Consider the following 24,451-nt stretch of genomic DNA (forward strand, 5'->3'; position numbering starts at 1 on the left):
GGTTATGAAGTATCTTTTTTTTAAAAATCCTTGCTTTAGGTAGAGTAGGCACGGTGATCTGTGCTCTATAGATATTTGCAATCACTTGTGTGTATGTGTGTGTGTACTCATGAAATGACCTGAGACAAAGCAATACATCTGAGTAAAATAGGAGGCAGGATATTGCTAGTATGCTAGCCAGAACCTTTTATCATATGACTTAAATAAACTTCTCAAGACCTCAGTTGTTTTTGGTTCCTCTATAAAATTGGTCAATAACTGTTTTAGAACAGAAGTCTGCTCCAGATTATACATATATATATGTATATAATTTCCAGGTCACTGACCTTTGATCCTAGATCAAAGAGATGTTCTTCTGAAGTAAAATGTTTTTGGTGAAATAAATTACTTTCTTACTGACTTACAGCTTCAAAGTTATTACCAATAATAAAATTTTGATACCAACCAAAATGGAAATCTTTTTTGCTAAAATTTTCCTTGGCTCCTGATTGGTCATTAGATGTCAGATATAGTGAAAACATCTGTGCAAGGACCTGGGACACATAGTGGGCAGTGTCCACCGATACTAATGATCAAGGTAAGTTATGGAATTCTACTCTTTTTGTTTTAGTTCTGATACTGCTTTCTTTACATCTCCGCTCCTCCTCTGGGTTCTTTATCCCATCTTTTTCTTTCTCAAGTTCTCCTTTTGAGGTCCCATCCCATCTTTACTCATCTTGCCCTTTGGCAGGCAAAGCCATTTGAGTCTTTTGGTAAGGAGGAAGCCATTAGTCGTGTTGCATTATTCCACATCACAGTGAATGACACCATACTACCCAACTGCCCAAACCTGGAACCTAATAATTATCTTGATGCCTTCCTTTCCCTTACCCTTAATCTAATTTACCACCAGTTTCTCTTACCTCCTGAAGATTTCTTAAATTTGTTTTGTTTGCTTTGTTTCCACACTTTTTAGTTTAAGCATCTCTCTGTGGCCCTGCAATAGATTCTTATCTGGTCTCACACACATTTTGGCACCTCTCCCATCTGTTCTCCATATTGCAGCCAGAGTAAGCATTTAGAAAAATGCATGTCTTAATATTACCCACCTTCGGTGGTGTTTTAATCTGGTCAAAGACAGCTCCTAATTCTGAAGGGGAAACTAGGATCAGTTTCCGTTTCCTTCAACCAAGTAGGCCCTCAAACAGAAAACTTAGTAAATATAAGACGAAAACAACCTCCAGACCCAGTGAGGAGGAAAAGCAAAAGGTCCCTAGTCCAGGGAACAGAAAGTGTTATAGCTTACAACATGGCTGACTGCAGCAGTGGGCAGAGGGGACGTTGGTGTTCTAGCAGTAAATGAGTCCCCAGTCAAGGGCAGATCAGCAGTTTTGTCAAGGGGTTCCATAGGTGTAAACTAGAGCCTGTATTCTATTATGTCAGACTGCTCCTGAAGGCTTTTCATTTAGTCATTTTCATATAGAGTGCATAGGATGACCGTCTCTGCACTCAAGGGGTTTAATTTAGTTGGATCAAAGGGAGACAAGTGGAGACTCCCAACATGTGTGTGGGAAGGGAGCAGTGAGGGAGGTGGTTCTATGTATCCCAAGATATTGCTCCCCTAGGGATAATAGGCAAGACCTGTGGTAGCTGTGCCTCAGAGAGGCAGGGTAGGAGACTTGACAGGGTAAAGTTTTGGAATAGCTGATGCAAGAAAAGAGGGACACTGCTGCCAGTGGTAGTGGTTAATAAAAGACAGCAATAAGTGCCAGATGCTATTCAAGTAGTAAAGCGGGAAATGACTTCAGAGATTGGGTGTTTCAAGGGAAGTATCAAGGAGATGACTTCTGAGATAGCCCTCGAGAATGGGTGAGAAGTGTAAGGGAGAACAAACCTGACTCCATATTGGATCTGTTCCTTTAATCTGTGTGCTCTGTTGTCTGTTCTTAGTTATGGTGACTCTGCACCTTTGTAAGGGAATGTTGCCCATAGCCTGAAATACAGCCCATTCTCAAGGCTCTGCCTCCCAGGCTTGCCCTTTAAAGCAGGGGTTCTGGTCCTCGGCCTGTCAAGGAGCAGGCTGCACAGCGGGAGGTGAGCGGCGGGCGAGCGAGCGAAGCTTCATCTGCCGCTCCGCATCACGTGCACTACCGCCTGAACCAGTACCCCGCCACCCTGTCAGTGGAAAAACTTCCACGAAACCGGGTCCCTGGTGCCAAAAAGGTTGGGGACCGCTGCTTTAAAGGTGTCATACTTTTCATTCCTGTAGAGATAAAAAGTTGCAGAACAGAGGATAACATCTGTTTTCTTGGAGGTTGACAGGAACATGGTGACCTGACTTAAGTGGACAGCTAAAAGAACAAAGGATTATCACATCCCCTCTGGGGTCTGGCTGGCACCAAGAAGTCTGCAACAACCAGCCACACCCCCTCTCCTTTCAGTGTAAAATAAGTCTTGAATTCCAACTCAGACGGGTCTTTGGGACACCAGTCCGCCACCTTCTCAGTCTGCTGGCTTTCCAAATAAAGTCACCGTTCCTTGCCCCAACACCTCTTTTTGCCCTGTTGTGAGGACTGGAAAACAGAAGTGGTGGAGTAAGCAAGGGTGGCGGCAAAGAAAGGTAATAATACTTGGTCTGACAACACTGCAGTGGAATGAGAAACTGCTACTGAGCAAAGGCAGAAGTTTTTGTTTTTCCTGCTGCATCCAGGCCCAGTAGGCCCCGCCCTTGAGGGAGCAGGTCTCGATAATAACTTACCGTTCTGTTACACGGTGAGGAAGGAGCAGTACTAGACCGGGTAGTTGGTCTTCAAAACCGGAAAGTAGCCCTGGACGGATGGGGCGGAGACATGTGCGGGAGGCGGGACTTCCGGTACGGCTCTTGGCCCAGTTTCCGGCGTCCGCAGGCAGCCGCCCTGGCGCTTTCTTCCCATGCAAAGACACTGCGGAGCGGAGTTTCTGTGCTGACTTTTTTGCTAGCGGGGCGTTTGCCTTTGCTGAGGACGGCGTGCGGAGCCCGGTGAGGAGCCGCACTGGGACAGGCGAGCGCCCGCCTCTCTGGAGGCTGCATTTCTTTGTGAGCTGGCTGGGGACATACCGGTTGGGTTTCTAGGCCACCACCCTCCTGGGGCCCGGACCAACCGGGCGCTCTCTCTGTGAGGATTGCCCACCCCTCGCGGCCCTTGGCGCGGCGCCACTATGCGTGCGCGGCGCGGGGCGAGCCGCGCTTCCGCCAGGTCTCGCGTGCCCGGGGCGGATGGTGATTCTGGGGTGTTAGTCCTTGCCCCGAACGTGCCCCTGAACTGTATTTCGAAGCCGGCGTCCCCTCGGGTCAGTCTGGCGTTTGCCAGGTGCTGGAACTTGCGATGGGGGAGGGTGCGTGACCAGTCTTGAGGCCCCTTCCCACCCGGGAGAAGGAGGGGATCGCAGTTGAGTTAGTGCTGAAAGAGCCTTGTTCGTGGAATACTTCGAGTTGTGGAGGCCGGGATTCATGAGTTTAGCTAATTAAAAATTCTTTATTGACCGATCAGTAGTACAGGGGGAAAGGCAACAGCCCTTTGACTCACAGGGCTCCACGGATGGAACAGAGTGAGGAGTGTACTAATGGAGCACGCTGGGGGGGGGGGGGGCTCCTGGCCCGCCCAGCCTTGGGAGAAAAGGAGTTGGACTCAGGGAAGACGGAGGAAGTGATGTTTGTCTGAGACCCAGGGACTGAAGGAATTGGTCAGGGAAAGGGAGGATGTAGGCGACAGGGGTAGTAGAATTCAGGGAGCAAAAATGGTTTCAGGCAAAAGTCCAGCGATGAGGGAGGTAACGTACAGGACTGGTGGGCGACTGCAGTGCCGTTGAACTTTGGTGCAGGAGTAGACACAAACGAGTTGGAGAGGTAAACCAGGGCTCTGGACACCAGTGTACATTGTTCATATTTTATCCTGGGCTCAGTGGGGAGTGACTGCATAATAACATTTGTTGAGTGCATGCAGTGTGGTTCCAGACTTTTTCACTGGAAGCATATGGGGAAGAAAAGAGAATTTGTACTCTCCAGGGGGTGAGTATAAATATGTCCAGAGACATATTCAGAAGAGCCCCAACCTCCCAGGAGAAAATTTATATTGAAATCTGTTTTAAATATTTATGCACGTTCTTAATGATAGGCCACAGTATATCCTTATTTTGGTATAAAATGTTTTCTCATATCCTCAAATTATACTAATGCTTTAGGACTGTATCATATTTATCCTGTGATTTTTGTAGCCCTTGACACATCCATCATATACCCTCCACCAACACACACACACACACCCACCCCCAATACGCATTTATGACCTATAACCTAGCCTTTCTGTGTGTGGAACACTGTTCACAATATATGTATTACTTCCTTTAATCTTCCAATCAGCCATTAGAGGTATTATTCTTTCTACTTTAGAAATGAAGGAACTCAGGCTGAGAGGTTAAGAAAATTGCCCATGTGCACACAGCTAGTGAGTACAAATCCAGGCATGTACAACTCCTTAGTTCTCGTACTGAATCACTGCACTGTTGCATTTCAAAAAATGGATTTGGAGCTAGAAATAGGGAGAAGAGTCGAAGCAGAGAGGACATTTAGGAAGTTGTTGAAATAGGCTAGATGAGATGATGATTTCAAAACTAAGATAGTTTTAGTAGCAGTGAAGAGAAGTGAGTGGATTCAGGACTGTACAGGAGGTAGCACTGACATGATTTGATTTGGCCCTTGACTGGTTAGGAAGAAGGCTTGGGAGAGTGGTGGGTACATCTACATTGATGGTGCTGCCATTCGCTCATAAGGATTGCAGGATGAAGAGCAGCTTAGAGGGTAACGAGGACTTGGATTGATATGCCCCTGGAATATTCAAGGGGAGATGTCCTCTGAAATCTTGAAGAGTTCCTTTTGGGATGAGAGAGAATTTACTTTTCTTCTTTGCATTGAATATGTACCAATATCAATTGTTTATGCCTTCTAAAGTATATCCCACATAACTTGTTCAAGCCATGCGAGATGGTGGGACGTGGACTCAATATAAACAAACATGGACCAGCTTTGAAGCCTTTTCAGTTTTCTGGGGTGATTCTAATAGTTTACAATTACAGTTTATCAAGTACTAACTTGTGGTTCCGGTAACAAGTATTATAAAGATTTAGACAAGAAAAGAGATCATGGCAGACGTGGTAAAGGCCTGTAGTGGGGCTAACTGAAGAAGTATATTTTGAGGTTTGAGTGGTACACCTCAGTTATGTTCTTACAGGCCTCAATCACTCTCAGATAAGCTCTATAAGAGCATTTTAGAGTTTAAAAGGTATGTTCTATGGAACTGATGAAAGCACTTTGGTAACATGAAGTCTATGTGGACCCTTCATTAAAGATTAGAATTATCAATATTTTTATGACCGTTTAGTGGTTCTAGTTGGACAGTTTTTTCTTTTTTTGAACAGTACAATTCTTCTGTTGTTTTTCTAGTCTTGTTTATATTTTATTCTTTAATCACCTTTGGAGTTAACTTTTTTTTTCTGGCCGGGCCGCACGGCTTTGGGGATCTTAGTTCCCGGACCAGGGATCGAACCCAGGCCCCAGCAGTGAAAGCACCGAGTCCCAACAACTGGACCGCTAGGGAATTCCAAACGGAGTTAACATTTTTTATTGAATATTAGGTGCCTCTCATAAAAGTTGGGTTTTGAGAGAAGGAATTTTAGGTTCTTCTGTATATAAAAAGAGAATGCTTTGTCTACATTTTGCATAGCCTTACCTTTTGTGGTGCAATGTATTTTAAATTAAAGAATCCTTTGTCACACATCCAAATAGAGTGGCTAGCAACAGTCTAGTCTTTTGAGTAACAAACTGTTGCCCCTCTCGGGCAGGTAATAGTTGATGCTATTGTTGATGTAATCCTCCATTTCAAGGTCATAGTAAAGATCAGAAATCGAATAACATATGAGGACTGTTATAAAAGAAAGGATTTTGCAGTGGAATCTTGATTAACCAGAGCTCTTAATATCTTTTTTTTTTTTTTTTTTGCCTCTGCACTCTCCCCCCATCCCCCGGCAGATTCATTATAAAAGGCAAACAGAACCAGGGATTTATTTTAAAATCAAAATACTTGATGAGGGTTATACTGATGTATAATGATTGGATTAATTTAGTTTTTTATAAAGTTAAATATATGAGAAATGACTGACTAAAACATAACAAGACTAATTTTTATTATGAAATATGTCATCTACACAAGAGTATGCGAAACATATGTAAGTTTTAAATAATTATAATAAAAAACACCTGTGCACTCACTGTCTAGGTCAAGAAGACCTTAGAGGCATCCTTGTGCTCCTCCTGGTTTGTATCTCCTCCCCATTGCCTGGAGGAATCACTGTCCTCACTCTTGTGTTAATCATTCCCTTGCTTCTCTTTCCAGTTTTATCACCTATGTGTGCTATAATATGGAACCATATGGTATGTAGTCTTTTGTGACTTGATTCTTTCACTCTGTAGAAGATTTTGGAGGGTTACCTAGGATGATGTAACTGTAGTTCATTCATTTCCACTGCCTTTCGCATTCTGTGTATGAATATACCACAATTTATTTGTCCATTCTTCTGTTGATAGACATTTGTATTGTTTCCAGTTCTGGCTTTTACAAACAGTGCTGCTTTGGACATTTTTGTTTGTATTTAATGGTAAAGTATGAAAGACTCTCTCAAGGATATAATACCTGGGAGTGGAACTGCTGGGTTATAGAGCATAGTGATTCCAAACCAGTTTCCAAAATGATTGTACTGTTTTATTCTCTCACTAGCAGTATAAGGGAGTTGCCTTTTTTTTTTTTTTAACATCTTTATTGCTTTACAATGTTGTGTTAGTTTCTGCAGTATAACAAAGTGAATCAGCTATAGGTATACTTATATCCCCATATCCCCTCCCTCTTGCGTCTCCTTCACACCCTCCCTATCCCACCACTCTAGGTGGTCACAAAGCAGAGAGCTGATCTCCCTGTGCTATGCGGCTGCTTCCCACTAGCTATTTTACATTTGGTAGTGTATATATGTCCATGCCACTCTCTCACTTCGTCCCAGCTTCCCCTTCCTCTTCCCCTTCCCTGTATCCTCAAGTCCATTCTCTACGTCTGTGTTTTTATTCCTGTCCTGCCCCTAGGTTCTTCAGAACCTTTTTTTTTTAAATTTTTATTTATTTATTTTTGGCTGCATTGGGTCTTCGTTGCTGCATGGGGTCTTTCTCTAGTTGTGGTGAGCGGGGGCTACTCTTCATTGTGGTGTTCGGGCTTCTTATTGCGGTGGCTTCTCTTGTTGTGGAGCACAGGCTCTAGGTGCGCGGGCTCAGTAGTTGTGGCTTGCGGGCTCCAAAGCGCCAGCTCAGTAGTTGTGGCGCACGGGCTTAGTTGCTCCGTGGCATGTGGGATCTTCCCGGACCAGGGCTTGCACCCACGTCCCCTGCATTGGCAGGCGGATTCTTAACCACTGTGCCACCAGGGAAACCCCAGAACCTTTTTTTTTTTTTTTTAGATTCCATATATATGTGTTAGCATACGGTATTTGTTTTTCTCTTTCTGACTTCACTCTGTATGACAGACTCTAGGTCCGTCCACCTCACTACAAATAACTCAATTTCGTTTCTTTTTATGGCTGAGTAATATTCCATTGTATATATGTGCCGCATCCTCTTTATCCGTTCATCTGTCGATGGACACTTAGGCTGCTTCCTGGCTATTGTAAATAGTGCTGCAGTGGACATTGTGGTACATGACTCTTTTTGAATTATGGTTTTCTCAGGATATATGCCCAGTAGTGGGATTGCTGGGTCATATGGTAGTTCTATTTTTAGTTTTTTAAGGAACCTCCATACTGTTCTCCATAGTGGCTGTATCAATTTACATTTCCACCAGCAGTGCAAGAGGATTCCCTTTTCTCCACACCCTCTCCAGCATTTATTGTTTGTAGATTTTTTGATGATGGCCATTCTTACAGGTGTGAGGTGATACTTCATTGTAGTTTTGATTTGCATTTCTCTAATGATTAGTGATGTTGAGCATCCTTTCATGTGTTTATTGGCAATGTGTACATCTTCTTTGGAGAAATGTCTATTTAGGTCTTCTGCCCATTTTTGGATTGAGTTGTTTGTTTTTTTGATATTGAGCTGCAGGAGCTGCTTATATATTTTGGAGATTAAACCTTTGTCAGTTGCTTCATTTGCAAAAATATTCTCCCATTCTGAGGGTTGTCTTTTGGTCTTGTTTATGGTTTCCTTTGCTGTGCAAAAGCTTTTAAGTTTCATTAGGTCCCATTTGTTTATTTGTGTTTTTATTTCCATTTCTCTAGGAGCTGGGTCAAAAAGGATCTTGCTGTGATTTATGTCATAGAGTGTTCTGCCTATGTTTTCCTCTAAGAGTTTGATAGTGTCTGGCCTTACACTTAGGTCTTTAATCCATTTTGAGTTTATTTTTGTGTATGGTGTTAGGCAGTGTTCTAATTTCATTCTCTTCCATGTAACTGTCCAGTTTTCCCAGCACCACTTATTCAAGAGGCTAGGGATTTGCTTTTGAAAACCTTTGATATTCTCTGACTTTTAAATTTTGCCAGTCTTTTTTGTTGTAGTGATCTCATTCTGCTTTAAATTTGCATATCCTTGATTACCAGTGAGTTTTGAACATCTTCATTTGTTTATGTGCTCTTTTATAAAGGATATGTTGATGGTTATTCATTTGTTTCAGATTTGTTCCTTTTTAAAGGATATATTGAGATCCTGTGCCATTTTTCTATTGGGTTGTTTGTCTTTTTCTTAATATTTACAGTTTATATTTCCTGGATTCTGATCCTTTCTCACATGTGTTGCAAATTTGTTTTTCACTCTGTATATTTCTACTCTTTCTCTCTTTACAGTACTTTTGAAATATCTGTCTTTTCCTTTATTCCTTTATGCTTTTTATATCATAAGAAAGCCATTCCTACCCTCAAATCATGAAGATATTCTCCTATCTAAAAGTTTTACAGTTTTGCCTTAAACATATGGTTGTTTAATCTTCCTGGGGAAAAAAATGTGTATGTGGTATGATGTGGGAGTCCAATTCCATTTTTTTCTCCTATGGATGGTCAATTGTTCTAACACCATTTTTCTTTTTTCACTGATCTCAAACACTATCTCTGTCATATATCAAGTTGCCACACACTGGTTGGGGTAGGGGTTGGGGGGGGTCCTTTTTTGGGTTCCCTATTCTGTTCCATTGACTTTGTCTCTTTATGTGCTAATACCATAACATCTTAGTTAATTACAAGACCTGGTTAATTAATTGTCTGGATATTAGGGAAAGCAAGGCTCCCATTTTCTTTCTCTTCAATCTTGGCTGAAGTGTCTTGGCTATTTGCACTGGTGTGTAAGTTTTGGAATCAGCGTATCAAGTTCCACAAAACCCTTTTTGGGATATTGATTGGAATTGCTTTGAATCTGTTGATCATTAAAAGGGAAAACTGATATCTTTGTAGTATTGGGTCCTTTAATAGATCTATGTATATATTTGTCTTCTATGTGTCTTTCATTATAGTTTTATAATTTTGCCATAGAAGTGTTGACTTCTTTTGTTAGACTTTCCTGGTAACTGTATACTACTGTAAGTGATATCTTTTTTTAAATTAGTTTTCTGATTATTTGTTTGTGATATAGTGATTTTTTTATATTAATTGCTATACTTTTTTACTTTGTTAATCTGTTTTAGATTCTTGAATTTTTTGTATATACAGTCAAATCATCTATGAATAACGATAGTTTTGTGTCTTCTTTCCAATCCTTATACCTTCTTTTTCTTGCCTTACTGCACTAGCTAAGGTATCATTTGCAATGTTAAATAGAAGTGGTGAAAGTAACATCCTTGTGTTATTCCCTATCCCAGTGCTTTCAGCCTATTACTGTAAAGTGATATCATAGTATAAAGTATAAGTTACACACTGATAAATATCAGTATATTACTGATAAATCTAATGTTGGCTATATATAGGCTTTTCGTAGATACTCTTTTATCAACTTAAAGAAGTTCCATGGCTCAATATAGTAATGATCTCAGTCTCCCAATATTGCTCTATAGATTCAGTGCAATTCTAGTCAGAATCCCAAAAGGGGGGTTTTGGTGTTTGTTTTGATGGAAAATAACAGGCATCAGCATGGATGAATCTCAGAAATACAATGTTGAGCAGAACATGAAAGTTGCAAAATTATGACTTCATTTTTATAAAGTTAAAAGATATTAAAGCTGTGTGACAGGTAAAAATATAAAGAAAAGCAAGAAAATGATTATCACAGAGTTCATTATGTTAATTACTTCTGGGAGGTAGGACAGGAATGTAATTGAAGGGGCTCATATAGGACCCTCAGCAGTATTGGCAGTGTTCTAATCTTAAACTAGGGACTGGCTAAACACACAAGTTTCATTTTTTTATATTACTATTATTATTAGGTATGAAAACATCTTTCTTTTGCCTTCAGCCCATTTTTAAGCGAGATCTTTATAAAATTTGTTTTCCTCCAAAACTTGAAAATTTGTAAAAATATTGCAATGAAAACCATACACCTTTCACCAAAATTCACTAATAGTTAATATTTTGCAATATTTGTTTTATGTTTCTCTCATACATTGCACTTATTTGTCATGTCTTTTCACATTCCTTTAATTTAAAACAGTTCCCCAACCCCTTCTTTGTCTTTTATGACATTGATATTTCTGAAAAGTTCAAGCTAGTTGTTTTATACAATTTGGAATTGTCTCATGTTTCCCTCATGATTGATTTGTGTTAAACATTTTTGGCAGAAATTCTACAAAGGCAGGACGACTACAATGGTCTTCTCAGGAAGCACATAATGTCAGTTTCTCGCATTATTAATGGTGTTACTTTGATCATTTGGTTAAGGGGGTATCTGGCTGTTTTCTCCACTGTAAAAGTATCTTTTCTCCTTTGTAGTTAGTGGAGAATCTTAATTTGTGGGTGATTATTTGAGCCTGAGTGATTAAACAGTTGACCCTTGAATAGTGTGGGTTTGAACTGCATGGGTCCACGTATACTTGGATATTTTTCAGTAGTAGATACTATGGTGCTACACAGTCGTTGGTTGGTTGAATCCAAGGATGCAGACAAACCCTGGATGTGGAAGGTGGACTCTAAGTTATGCATGAATTAACCCCTGCATTGTTCAAGGGTCAACTGTACTATTCCCCAACAATTTTTCATCCAATGGTTTTATCACGTGTTATTCATTTCTGTTATTTTTTCTTTTTGGTGCCCCAGATTTGGCTAGTTGGAACCCCTGGTTCATATGTCCTTTTGTCCACCTGTGATCTGGTAAAACAATATGTTGGCTCACCTTGTTTTTGGCTGACCCAGTCCAGGTTTTGTTTAGTGCACTTTAGCTGTGCTCATAGCTCTTGGAGTCTTGTTGCTTCTTGTTCCTTTTAGTGAGTGGTGCTAAGAAATATATATATATTTAAATTGCAAATTCATAATGACACCTCTGATTCCAAACCAACACAGGATTCTCCCTGTCCTCCCATTCCATGTTTATAGCTCTTTTCTTCCATTTAAGAACCCTAATTTTTTTAAACATCAACAGCATATTTATACTGATTTGCTCAGTCCTATAACATGCACAGAATTATTTTGGAACTCATACCATTACCAACAACAAACCTAAGTAAAGTTCAAGATTTCCTTGCAGTTCTTTTGTCCTTTGCATATATCCTATGGCAGGGCTAGAGTCAGCACTCTGCAGAAGTTGTCTTAGATTAGTTTGTGTTTGTATTCCATTTTAGGGCTGGTTTTGTTTAAGTTTGAATATATAAACCATTAACATGGTTCAAAGTCAAAACTAAGCTTGGGCAAGTTAGTAACTTCTCAGTGTCTCAATTTCCTCCTCTGTAGGATTGCTGAGAAGTTTCAATGATGTAGTAAAGACTACAGAGCGTTTAGCACAGTGCAGAACACCTACAGCATCCAATAAATATGAGCTGTTCTTATTTCCCTTCTTTCTTTATGAATTCCTCCCAGTCGCTTCTCTTGCTTTTTACTTTTCCTGGTCTGTGACCCCAGGCTATGCATGGGGTGGGGTAGGTGGGCAGGTGGAGGGAGGTACCTGTTACACAGTGATGAGTGGGAAGGAAGAGGGCACATCCTTTATGTTCCTACTATGTGCTTATCACTGCCAGGCATTCTCCTTGACTCAGCGAACCCTCACATCCCTGCAGGGTCTTTACAAGTATTCTTCCTCTTATACAGACGAAGAAATGGAGGCTTAGGATGATGAATGCTCTTGCCCAAGGTTACTCAGCTAATCCTGGACCCTGGACCTACCTCACCCTCACCACCTGGCTCTGCTTCCCCCACCTTCTGCATCTCCCTCACTTAGGACCCAGGTTCTAGCTCACTGAAGGGAAACCCCGCTCAGATTTGGGGAGCACATGTAAGGAACAGAGCAGGCCTGGAGCCAGCCGGAGCACCGTCTCTATGCCTTCCTCCCTCTGCATCCCTCCCCAGTCTGGACCATGCTGACAGCTGACCCTGTGGGAAAATGCAGTTCTCTCCAGTATGCCCAGTGGCAAGTCCTCTATGCATGCTAATCAGCAGCTAGCACTTGCCAGCAACTGGCTACAGTTCTGGGTTCAGTCTGGGTTTATTTTTTGTATTTATACCTTGTGTGCAGAGATAGCTGACTTGGAGTAGGAGCGGGGTCTGGAAAATGAGAGGAGCAAAGGAGCTAAAAGCTAGAAGCTGGGAGGGAATTCAGGGGTCATCTTTGCTATCCCTCTGCCTCCTGACAGGACTACACTTAGGGGAGAGCAACATTTAAAAGGGTAACACTGGGCAATCTGGAGTACTGCTGGCAGCTTTGGGAGATGGACCCAGCAGGGACTAGCAGGCCGATGTTGAAGAAGAGAAAATCGGGGCGGGGGGGTAGTGGTATGTGATACACTGATTCTTTCATCCCAGATTGCCCAACTGTAGGCAGTAAAGTTTGAGGATTCGGGACTTCCCTGGTGGTCCAGTGGTTAAGACTTCGTCTGCAGGGATGCAGGTTCGATCCCTGGTTGGGGAGCTGAGATCCCACATGCCTCGTGGCCAAAAAACCAAAAAAAAAAAAAAAAAAAAAGAAGATTGAGGCCTCATCTTGCCTCCCTGCCCCACATATTGAAGAGAAACTTAAAACCAGAGAAGGCACTAGACCAAGGTCACACAGTGAATTTGAGGCAGAACCAGGACCAACACCTGGGCCTGGTGACTGCCAGTCCTGAGCTCTCACAATGACATCTCAGAGGGAGCTAGCTAGGAGAGAGAGGTCTTCCCCTGCATCCACCATGTGTCCCATGGATGTCATAAACCACCTGAGAACTATTCTGGTAGAATTCTCCACAAATTCTTGTTCATTGACTACTTATATCTCCCCTGGTTCTTTCCCCCTTTTCTCTCTGCTTCTCACTTTAAAGAAGATGGCTCTTCCAGCTCTGCTGTCACATCAGGGCTTGACCTAGTAAGTGCTCAGTACACATTTGCCCTATGAAGATAAAATGAATGGGGCAACTTGGCAACATCCTGTAAGGGTGAAGATGAGCACATGCCCTCAGACTAAGGAAGACCCCAGAGAAATGTTCACACACACGGCCACCAGGAGACATGCAGAAGGATGTTCATAGAGGCACTCTTCACTATAATAAAATGTGCAAAACTACCTAAGTCTTCATGATCAGGAGAACAGAAAAGATAAATTGTGTTTTCACACAATGGAATACCACACAGCAGTGAAAAATGAATGACCTATATCTACATGTGTTAACATGGCTACATCTCACAAACAGTGTGGAGTGGTAAAGCAAGTCATGAAGTGTCCGTAGAAGAACAGTAATACAAAGCTTTCAGCACATCAAAATCAGGAAAGTAGTAACCTTGGGGAGGGGGAGAAATGGAATCAGATCAGAGAGGGTACACAGAGGGCTCCCAACTCCTTCAATGATGTTTTATTTTTGAAGCTGAATGATGGGTAAAGGGGGTTGTATTATCCTTGATACCTTTTGTATGTCTGAAATATTTTATTCTAAAAATTTTTTTAAATGGAAAAAAGAATGTTTAAAAAAACTAAAAATGAAGTCCCATCCTATTCTCTTTAGCTTCCACACTATTCTTACCCACTCCCTTATTATCTTTAAACCACAGATATACCTTATGCTCCACTGTATATATGATATAGCTCATAATAAACATATTTTAAAGGGAAAATATGCAAAAGGAAAGTCAGACATTGTAAGGTAAGGAAAACATCTTCTGACTAAAGTTGCTGTGTAAATTGAAATTTCCTCCTCACTGACCAGTATAAATACTGGCAGCTCTTTGGCCATATATGCTGCTTCAGGATATAACAATGGAGATGGGCTATTAGAACATTTCATTGTATATAACCAAAGAGGAAAAAGATTTTGCCAGTGATTTAGGGCTTCATTCCATCCACCCATTCTTCAGAGTACATTGTCTCATATTTAAAAATAAATGAATTGTTCCACGAAGAGTTATTTTAAGAAACCTGAAGTAAATAGTAACCTCTTTTTTTTAACATTTTCCTTCCTATGGTTTTAATTTAAGACTGAAAAAAAAAAAACCCTAACCATTATAAAAGTTTTATGGATCAAATTTGGATTTTTGATTTTTTTTTAAAATTTATTTATTTATTCATTTATTTAATTTTTGGCTGCATTGGGTCTTCGCTGCTGCACGTGGGTTTTCTCTAGTTGCTGAGAGCGGGGGCTATTCTTTGTTGCGGTGTGCGGGCTTCTCATTGCAGTGGCTTCTCTTGTTGCGGAGCACGGGCTCTAGGTGCATGGGCTTCAGTAGTTGTGGCACGCAGGCTCAGTAGTTGTGGCACGCGGGCTCTAGAGCGCAGGCTCAGTAGTTGTGGCACACGGGCTTAGTTGCTCCGTGGCATGTGGGATTTTCCCGGACCAGGGCTTGAACCCGTGTCCCCTGCATTAGCAGGCGGATTCTTAACCACTGTGCCACCAGGGAAGCCCCTGGATTTTTGATTTTTAAAAAACTTTTTTTCTAAAAGGGAGGCAGCTTAACACTAAGTATCTTTCTAGATATGAATGATATTTTGAAGACTTACCAGCTTTTAATTGTCCATTGTTTCCTAAACTGTATTTTTAATTTCATTTGCTCTCTCTTAGGGAATGAAGGATGGCAGCACGCCGTGCATTAAAAGCTGTTTTGGTGGATCTCAGTGGCACACTTCACATTGAAGATACAGCTGTGCCAGGCGCACAGGAAGCTCTTCAAAGGCAAGCTATCCTCCACGTTCAGCTGACAAATATGTTTGTAGGTGCCGTTTTACCAAGGCAGATCATTAGCTGAATGGATGGCCTTAAGGTGGCGTTTCACCAGTTTACCATATATACAGGAACTGCCTTGGGCTTAGCTAGAAGATGTATGCATTGTAATATCTTCCAAACATTGTTCTCTAAGCCTTTTGTTAGGTTTGGCCTTTTGATTTAGTCTTTTTGTTCTTTATGTGTATCTTTTTCTAAGTCAGTAGTGTAAATTTGGGAATGAAAACTCAAGACTCTGAAATGTGGAATAAGTAGCATTGGAAAAATCACAAATGAATCCTGGAATCACAAAAAGAAACACACATATATACAAAGCCATAGTTCCGCGCACTCTTTTTCAGCTAAGATCTAACACTGAGTGTGCAGCTGCTCAACTAAAATTTAATTAAGGAACTTGAAATTTTAGAATTATTTCCATTAACTAAACTTAATGCTTTTGAAGGTTAGAGATTGTCTTACATTTCTGATGTGTCACCACAAGTCTAGATACAAAATACATAATGAAAGCTTGTTAAAGTGAACTGAATGTGAATGTTTGTTCCTCAAAAAAGTACTCCTCAGTACAACAGAACTAGTAATGTTATTCAGCATCTCATCTTCAAATAATTTAGGAGTTTTCAAAATCAACAATACTTAGCATGTGGTGCTTTATCATTTTCAAACCTTACAATATTCACATAGTATGCTGTTGTTCAGGAAATCTAGTGACTAGTATCACAGTGCCAGGTATTACGGCAAGAGATCAACACTGACTTGGCACTCTCTCAAGGAGCTTACTCTCCATTTGGGGCTTCAATAGGTGTGAAGAGATTTTAGATCTGGTAGGCGTCATTTGGAAGCTGTTGACTTAGCCAGCAGTCATGACATTCATTTTACAGGTGGACAACAACATGTTTAAAGCCTGAAGTAAATCAGTTGGAGACGGGGACTTTCTCTTGACTCCTTGCCATGGTCTCTCTCAGACTTTCTAGGGAAAAGGATGTCTATCGATCAGTCTCCTCTCCTGTTGGACAAGAGCTTTTACTGCTTCAAAGATGAGCTTTCTGCTCTGGATGGAAAGAAAAATCTTATTTCTGGTGAACAATGAATGACATCTCTAAGTACCTCTGTAAACTATGAGCCTGCCATTCTGGAGGGGCAGGAGCCTTACAGATTGTTCTCTCACTGACACTGGCGGGTTTCCATCCCAGAGAGATTGCTATACTGTCAACTGCCAGTTTTGGTTTCTATAGAAACAAACAGACTAAGGGAAGTTGAGGGACTAGCAAAAAGAAAAGGTTTTTAAAATGCTCGTTAAAAATGATATGATCATTTCAGTACTTAGACTTGTTCATTTTTAAGATAATAGTTACGTTGAAGTATTCAATTTCTTTTGAGAGATAAACTACCAAATTTAATGTGTTTTTCAGAAAAGCTACCATACAGATATTATAGAGATAATCATGATTATAATGAACTATTTAATCATATAAATTTATGAATGCTCTTTGAATTCTTAAAAATCTCTTTTCTGTTTTATTTGCTTGCTTATTTTAAATTGTGGATAGTGCTTTATGCCTTGTGTCTATTTGGGGCAGGTATAAGATAAAAAGCAATGGGGTATTAATATAAAAATTTTAATTGTAGGTAAATTATTTTTAGGTTAAAGGACTGTAGGACCAAGAAAATAATTTTTGTTTTGAAAGAAAGCTGGGCTATCATGAATTCTTTCTCTGATACCTGATTGCCAGTTTAGGTTCCAAAAGCAGATTATGGAATCAAAAGTAGTTCAAAGGGAAAACACATTCCAGTCTGTAAAATTGGAATGTTTCTTTCTCCAAGTAGTTTCTGTTTGTAAACTTAGTAGCACATTAGGGCTTAGCCAGTGTCTAATTGGCTAAGAGGAAGGAAGAACTCTTGAGGTGTCCTCTGTTCTCTTAGTATAGGGGGTCAGACCCTGTCTAGGACATAGGCTGGAGTTCTTGTCACAGCCCTACTGCTGCCCAGCTGTGTACAGCTGAGCCCAGTCATTAATCCGCTAGGCCTGAGTTTTCTCATCTTCAGAAGGTTACACTAGTAGATAATCTCTAAGATAACTTTCACCTCTCATATTCTGTGAGTATGGTGGTTACTAAGTGTTGGGTTTTTTTGTTTTGTTTTTGTTTTTTACTTCTTTACTAAAACCCTGTAGTAAAATTCAGTTAAAGTATAGTAGGCCCTTGAAAAGGTAGACCTTACAGCCTTTGGAGATGAAGCAGTCCACAGGGTGTGGATAATCTGTAAGCAATTTTGAATAGATTATAAAACCTACTGGCCACAAAAACACTTACTCAGTGACTTACCCTTAATTTTCTGACCTTTGGCAAGTGCTACCAAATTAGGTTTTATGGAGCTGGAATGTAAAAGTTGCCTATTGACACCTGGATTTTACTTTTCCAGGCTACGTGCTACTTCTGTAATGGTTAGGTTTGTGACCAATACAACCAAAGAGAGCAAGAAAGACCTCTTGGAAAGATTGAAAAAATTGGAGTTTGATATCTCTGAAGATGAAATATTCACTTCTCTGACTGCAGCCAGAAACTTGGTAGAGCAGAAACAAGTCCGACCCATGCTGCTGGTTGATGATCGGGCCCTACCTGATTTTAAAGGTAGGAGAAATTTGGAAAGATTTAAAAATTGGTTCTTCATATCTGCTTATAAATCATTCTTAAAACTGGATGTTTAGAAGTGTTTAGTCAGATTTCCTCTGTCAACAGTAGTTTGAATCTAAATTGGTGTTTCTCAAACCTGTTTTGACTGCACTCCAAAATAAGTGAAACACATTACATAGAAATCCAGGACGTATGTATGTGTATTTGTATATGTTAAACAATACTCTTACTTGTGAGATGTACTCTGTTTTCCATTTAGTTTACTTAACTGTGTGATTTTGGTGCTGCTTAGAGTCCTCCAGATTAGTTTCACCATCTACTAATGGATCATGGCCCACAGTTTGAAAAAACACAGGTTAAGATTTCTTTAAGTATTATAATCGTTATTCCTGGAGCCACTGTATTAGTTTGATTATATGAGATAAACCAAGGTCAACTTGTTTAAAAATAGATGTCATTCTGTATGGTGTGAAGTTTTTGCAATGACCATGAAATATTTTCAATCAAGAGAAAATAAAACTTTTCTCTTTGGAAAAATTAACAAACAGGAAAAATATCCTTGTGTTATGAAGCTTTGCCACACTGCTTTTTGTAGATGATACTCAGAGTGAAATACACAATATAGAAAAAATGGGTATAAATACATCATTATAAAACCATGTGATAGCTTTACAAATAATGATTAGAGAACTTCAGCATGGATATATAGTTAGGCAGAACCTCAGAACTTATACTATCAGGAAATATAACTGTGTGTCAATCAGAATTTGCAAAAAACAGAAACCAACTTTGGGTGAATTAAACAGAAAGTAAATTTATTAAAAAATCTGACTGCTGACAGGATATAAAATGGCACAACTCCTGCAGAGAGGAATTTGGCAGTAGCTCTCAAAATTGCATGTGAAGCAGTACTGCCTCTTGTAGGAATCTATCTCCAATAAGCAGTGACAAAAATGTGCAAGGACATATAAATAAGGTAGGTTGTTCATTATGACCTTATTTGTAATAATAAAAGCTTGGAAACAACCCAAATGTTCATTGGAAGAGACTGATTAAAACTATGAAATGTCCACAAAATGGAATGCTTTGTAGCTGAAAGATAAGTAATGGCGAATTCTATATCCTGATAAGAGTGATCTTCATAGGATATATTAAGTGAAAAAATTATGGTATAGAAAGCCTTACACGCTTTTCTCTGTGTAAGAAAATGAGAGGAAAATGGATATAAATGTATTTGTCTTATATTTGTGAAAGGAAGCTGAAGGAAGATAAATGAAAAACTAGTAAAAATGGTTATCTAAAGGGGGAGGGTGGGAAGAGGAGAGGTGATTTCTCTAAAAGTACGTTATTATCTAGTTTTGACTTTGGAACCATGTAAATATTTTACATATTTAAAAGACAATTAAAAAGTTAAAAACAAACCAATCCCTGAAAACCAAAAACAGATTGAAACAAATGAACTCTATATAAAGTTGGTGACATAACCACTCAGAGAAAAGAATTACTTCAGATGACTTTAAAATTCAGTGTTTTGACAGTTCATTCATGGGGGGATCAATTCTAAGGATAAAAGAACTGCAAAGAAATCTAAAACTGCATTCAGTAGTATTAGTGTTACTAGTAGTGTTGATATTATTTTGTAATTATAGATGTATTATAGGATAAAGTAGTAGTTACGCTAGTATTGTTAGTACTCCAGATTTTAAGTGTAAGTGAAAAGAGATAGAAATATAAAAATCAAATGAGGTATGTATAATTTTGAATTAAAAATATTATCAACTCCCTTGTTCTCTCAAAAAGTACATATTATCTAGATCTTCTACTAAAAAGGCATAGAAGCAGTGAAGCCCAGTGGTCAGACTGGTGTCTACTATGGTTTCCCACTTTAGTTCCTTGGAGAAATGGGTGATTCCAGATCTGGGCAGGCGTTGTATAAGATGAGTCTGGAATAACTAATTGTTAGCAAGGAAACTATTGAAAACTAATAAGGTCATGCCTAAAGGACACTGAAGCCAATTTGAAGGGATAGTTTGAGCGTCAAAAAGAATACTGATTGCAACAGATTGCAATGCATCATACATATAAAAAGTTCAAAATGATATTCAACCCCACAAAACTCATTGGTCACTATGGGAAGTTGTTAGGGCAGTAACTCATTCTGAAAATGGATAAATGAAACAAGTATTTATCCTGCCTTTCCTATTTTAACTATATTTTATAGTAACTAAATATTTGATGAGGGTAAGTTCTTTATAGAAGAATTATAGCTAGTAAATGCAAAAGGAATGGCAGAATTAGAAAATCACCATTTGGCAAACCCTAGTGAAATAGGCAACAATATCAATAGATTTTAAACACATTAGGTGAAGAGTTGATGGGGAACTTCAAAATGGAGGAATCAGGCTGACACCACTTGAACCTATTGATCAATCTTAACGTCACTGGAAGTAGAACAAGCAGAACTCTTGTGCTTCGTGATGTGATATAATTGGAAATTCATAGCATTGCCTATAAGTACTCTTGCCTAGTAATTGAATGTGAACTTATGAAGCCTCTAGATTCAATTACTGGTTTATAGGAAATAATAAGAGTAAAGGAATAAATTAAATAATATCACAAGCAATCAGCCAAATCCAGAATGTGGGACCTTTTCCAAGATTAATGGTCTAGTTGCTCCAGTAAGTGGAGAGGAATGTTGCTGTAGAATGAGATGTAAAAGATAACAATCAAATACAATATATGGACCTTGTCGGGTGCCAATTACATATCAGATGTAAAAAGACATTTTGAGACATTTGGGGAGATTCAAATGTGGACTAGGTATTGAGTGATATTAAAGAATTATTATGAACTTTGTTGGTGTAATAATGTTAAGATGGGTTTTTTTTTTAGGTCTTTATCAGTTAATGATACGTACTGAAATATGAAAGGGTGAGATGATACTGGAATATACTTAAAAGACTTTTAAAAATGTAGAGAATGGTAAATAAGATTGGCAAAACGTTGATGACCTTTAAAGCTGGGTGATGGGTACATCAGGGCTCATTATGAGCTAGTCTTTCTATTTTTAAATATTTTTTAAATATCCATGACAAAAAGAAAAAAGACTGTAGCCCACAGAACTAACTGCCCAGGGGAGCTGGAGATTAGCCTCAGGGGCTGTGCGCTGAGGAGCAGCGTGCGACGTCTCATGCAGAACTGATCCGGCGCCCTCAGTGTCCCTGCTGAACACTGACCTCTGCAGCTTGCCTGCTCACCCCAGTAGCACTGGAGATTGGAAGTTCCATCTAGCACTGCTGCCTCAGAATTTCCAGTGAGGTTCTCCCTGCTGCTTTATGTTCCTAGCTCCCAGTTTAAAGCCCTGGTGGGGGGGGTGCTTTTGATTGGCAGAACCTCTGTCTCAGGCCAGTACCCGTAGCTGCAGAGAGCCTGGAAAATAAGTATCTGGTGTTTTCATCCTCTCAGGAGAGGGTGAGCTCTGCTCCTCACTAAGCCTTATGAGCTAGTGGATTCCCTAATTATGAAAATGGTATTCAGAAACTGGGCTACCAAAAACAATGACAAATACATTCTATAATCAGTGTATTTATATTTCTGAGTTAGCTGAAGTACTGCAAAACAATTTTTTATTCAGATTTTTTACTTTATTTGAAGAAAGTTTCTAGTTGTGCAGTAGTGAGCTGGAGTTGACATATATAAGCACAGTCTCTGGTCTGGAAGAAATCTTTGTTATTTGATGTAAGACTAATCTTGCAACATCTTTGTATACATGAAAATACCCAAAGTAGATAGGTTTTTGAAGGGAATGGAAATATCTTGGCTAATATTGAATATCTTAGCCAGTGGTAGATGGAGATAATAAAAAGAACACATAAAACTCCAACTCTTAACTGTGGCCATTGATTTTATTTTCTTCCTTTAACAAACTTTAACCAATTACTCAATACTCATGGCTGCTGGTAAGGAGGAAATTGGAAGTCTTGGGTATCTGCTCTGTTTCCTCCCCTCACATTTTGGTAGAATCGATAATGAGAATGCTTAAAGGCAGGCAATAAGAGAGGCAAATAGGAATCGGCATATGGATAATGCACAGACACTTCAATCAGAGTTTTAATAACTGTGATGGTGAAAGTACTTGTTTGGTTCTTGTATCTAAAGTCTTGTCATCAGGTACCAAGGCCTTAAAACATGCTTTAATTATAGAATAATATTTGTGAAACTAGAAGTGGATTAGGTATTATGTAGAAAACTATAGACCCTACAGTGCATTCCGTATTTATCATGATGGTGTTAGCCTCAGCTGTGTCACCTAGAGAGTCTAATTTCCCTTGCCTGTTAGGTTTTCAGTCCCTCATCAGTTGCTATTGATCTGATAGCTCATAGAGAACTGTGGCTCTTCTTGTTGATTTTAATCAGTAAAGCTTTTTGAAGTTAGAAATTGTTGCTTGTTTGAGAACATCAGGTTATAAGTTTCAGTTCAGATCTTCTAGTTACTCAGTAGCTGTAAGACCATGCAAAAGGAATATACAGAAATACTAGGAGACCTTTTTTTTTTTTAAGTTATAGCTGATACTTCTAAAGTACACTGGGCAGGATAATCTCTTAAACTTCAGATTATTGCTGCGGCAAAAATTTGTACTTGATTGACTAAAACTACTTTATAATAAAATGTGACATTACTGTTAATTGCATTTTTCAATAATTTTTTCTTTCCATTCCCAGGAATACAAACAAGTGATCCTAATGCTGTGGTCATAGGATTGGCACCAGACCATTTTCATTATCAAATTCTGAATCAAGCGTTCCGGTAAGTCTTTAGCTGTTTATTTTTCATGTGATCATATACTCCCTTCTTCTCTTCTTAAGTCTTTGTCATGTAAGGTTATACATAATTTACTTTCTGGCCACCTAGATTGTAGGTGGACAGATATCTTAAAGATCACTTCAAGATCAACATTAAATATTTATTACTGTCTTCCTTAGTTTTTAAAAAATAATCAATATGTTAAAACGTGATGATCACTGGGGTTTTTCTGGTTCGTAGGATCAATATTCTGGGGCAGAAATTCATAATCAAATTGTAAATCTAAAGCTAGGAGTTTTATCTTTTATTATCACTCCTGTGATTCTTCACTGACTATGATCTCTGAAGGAAAATAAGATCCAGGCTAATTCACCCAAAACAGTAAATGTGATTCCTCCTCCAGCGAGAATCCAGGCTATCGAAAAAAGTTGGCACGTTTGACCACACTTTCAAAGAAATTATTCGACGAGTGATAATGGTAGTCTGATCTGTGATTGTGGCAGTAGGGATGAAGAAAACGAGATTCTGGTATTGTCAGCATGACTTGATGGACAGTTGGGTCAAGGGGGTGAAGAAGAACAGTGAGTCGACATCTAGATATCTAACCTAAGTGCCTGTGATAGAGAACACTCCCTGTGTGGGTTCAGGAGGTGATAATGAAAATGGTCTGGTGCCAATCCTATGACCACAGCATTAGGATCACTTGTTTGTATTCCTGGGAATGGAAAGAAAAAATTATTGAAAAATGCAATTAACAGTTTAGGGTGGGGCTCTTCGAACTGTGGGCTATATACATGGAGGGGTTCCAGTGGCTGTTGGTAGAAATTGGGGAACCACGACTAACATGTAAAATGTTATAAATCTTCGCTTGTGTGTGCATTTTACCTGTATGAACTTTTTACTGCTACTTCCAAAAGGCAGACTGCATACTGGTTCTCATACTTTCTAAACTAAATTGGATCAGAATTTATTCGCAAGTCTACTCTAGAGTGAGATTGTGATTTTTTTCCCCTTGGATTTTTCATTTTTTATAGATTTTTCATTTTTCATCTTACCTTTTGCTTCTTGTTGAACATTAAACAGTGTAATTTGCCTTTAAATTTATGACAAGTTAAGTAGTCCTACATATTGCATAGATGTACATTGAACTAACTTTAAAAAAAATTTCTTTAATAGCTTGGTAGATTTTTGGAATTTAACATCATTTTCTTACCAATACGAAGATATTCAAGAATCATTCTAACTTATACTTGATGTAGACTTCACTTCTTGATGTATATGTTCTAGAATCAAAATGTTAAAACTCACTACAAGGTTCACAAGTCTGGGCACATTATTTGCTCTTGAAGATGGCTACCCTGTGTACAATCTATGTGGCCAGAAAGAGCCCTTTGGGAACAGTCACCTTTTTTCCATTTGCACATTAATTTTAGATCCTCGGTTATGAAAACTATGGCTACTGAATGTACTTTTATTTGTGACTCTCTTAGTTACTGTGATAGTCAAGCCTTTGTTTAAATAAAAACAAATTCACTTTTTATAATTGCTCAGTAGACATTATTTCCCGAAGATCCACTATTGTGCCAGATTGCTTGAGTATTAAAATTTCTTTGCTTCACCTACTTCAGTTTTCTACTCTAGCTTCTTGGGGGACAGGGGGACAA

General features: G+C 39.3%; 1 protein-coding gene across 3 annotated transcripts in view; it reads left to right on the top strand.

Annotated features, from left to right (window-relative positions):
- The first annotated feature begins 2,862 nt into the window (after positions 1 to 2,862).
- Positions 2,863 to 24,451, top strand: part of HDHD2 (haloacid dehalogenase like hydrolase domain containing 2) — a 41,136-nt gene continuing 19,547 nt past the window's right edge. The window contains exons 1-4 of one of the 3 annotated variants that reach the window (XM_061169791.1): positions 2,863 to 3,020; positions 15,195 to 15,310; positions 17,777 to 17,980; positions 22,706 to 22,790. In XM_061169791.1, coding sequence (XP_061025774.1) covers positions 15,205 to 15,310; positions 17,777 to 17,980; positions 22,706 to 22,790 — 395 coding nt within the window. In that variant the 5' untranslated portion in view covers positions 2,863 to 3,020; positions 15,195 to 15,204. Of the gene's footprint in view, positions 3,021 to 3,197; positions 3,310 to 15,194; positions 15,311 to 17,776; positions 17,981 to 22,705; positions 22,791 to 24,451 lie in introns of those variants that run through there. The other 2 variants (XM_061169789.1, XM_061169790.1) reach the window with 2 other exon arrangements.

The sequence above is a fragment of the Eubalaena glacialis genome, chromosome 15 (genome assembly GCF_028564815.1).
Source record: "Eubalaena glacialis isolate mEubGla1 chromosome 15, mEubGla1.1.hap2.+ XY, whole genome shotgun sequence".
NCBI classification, from domain to species: Eukaryota; Metazoa; Chordata; class Mammalia; order Artiodactyla; family Balaenidae; genus Eubalaena; species Eubalaena glacialis.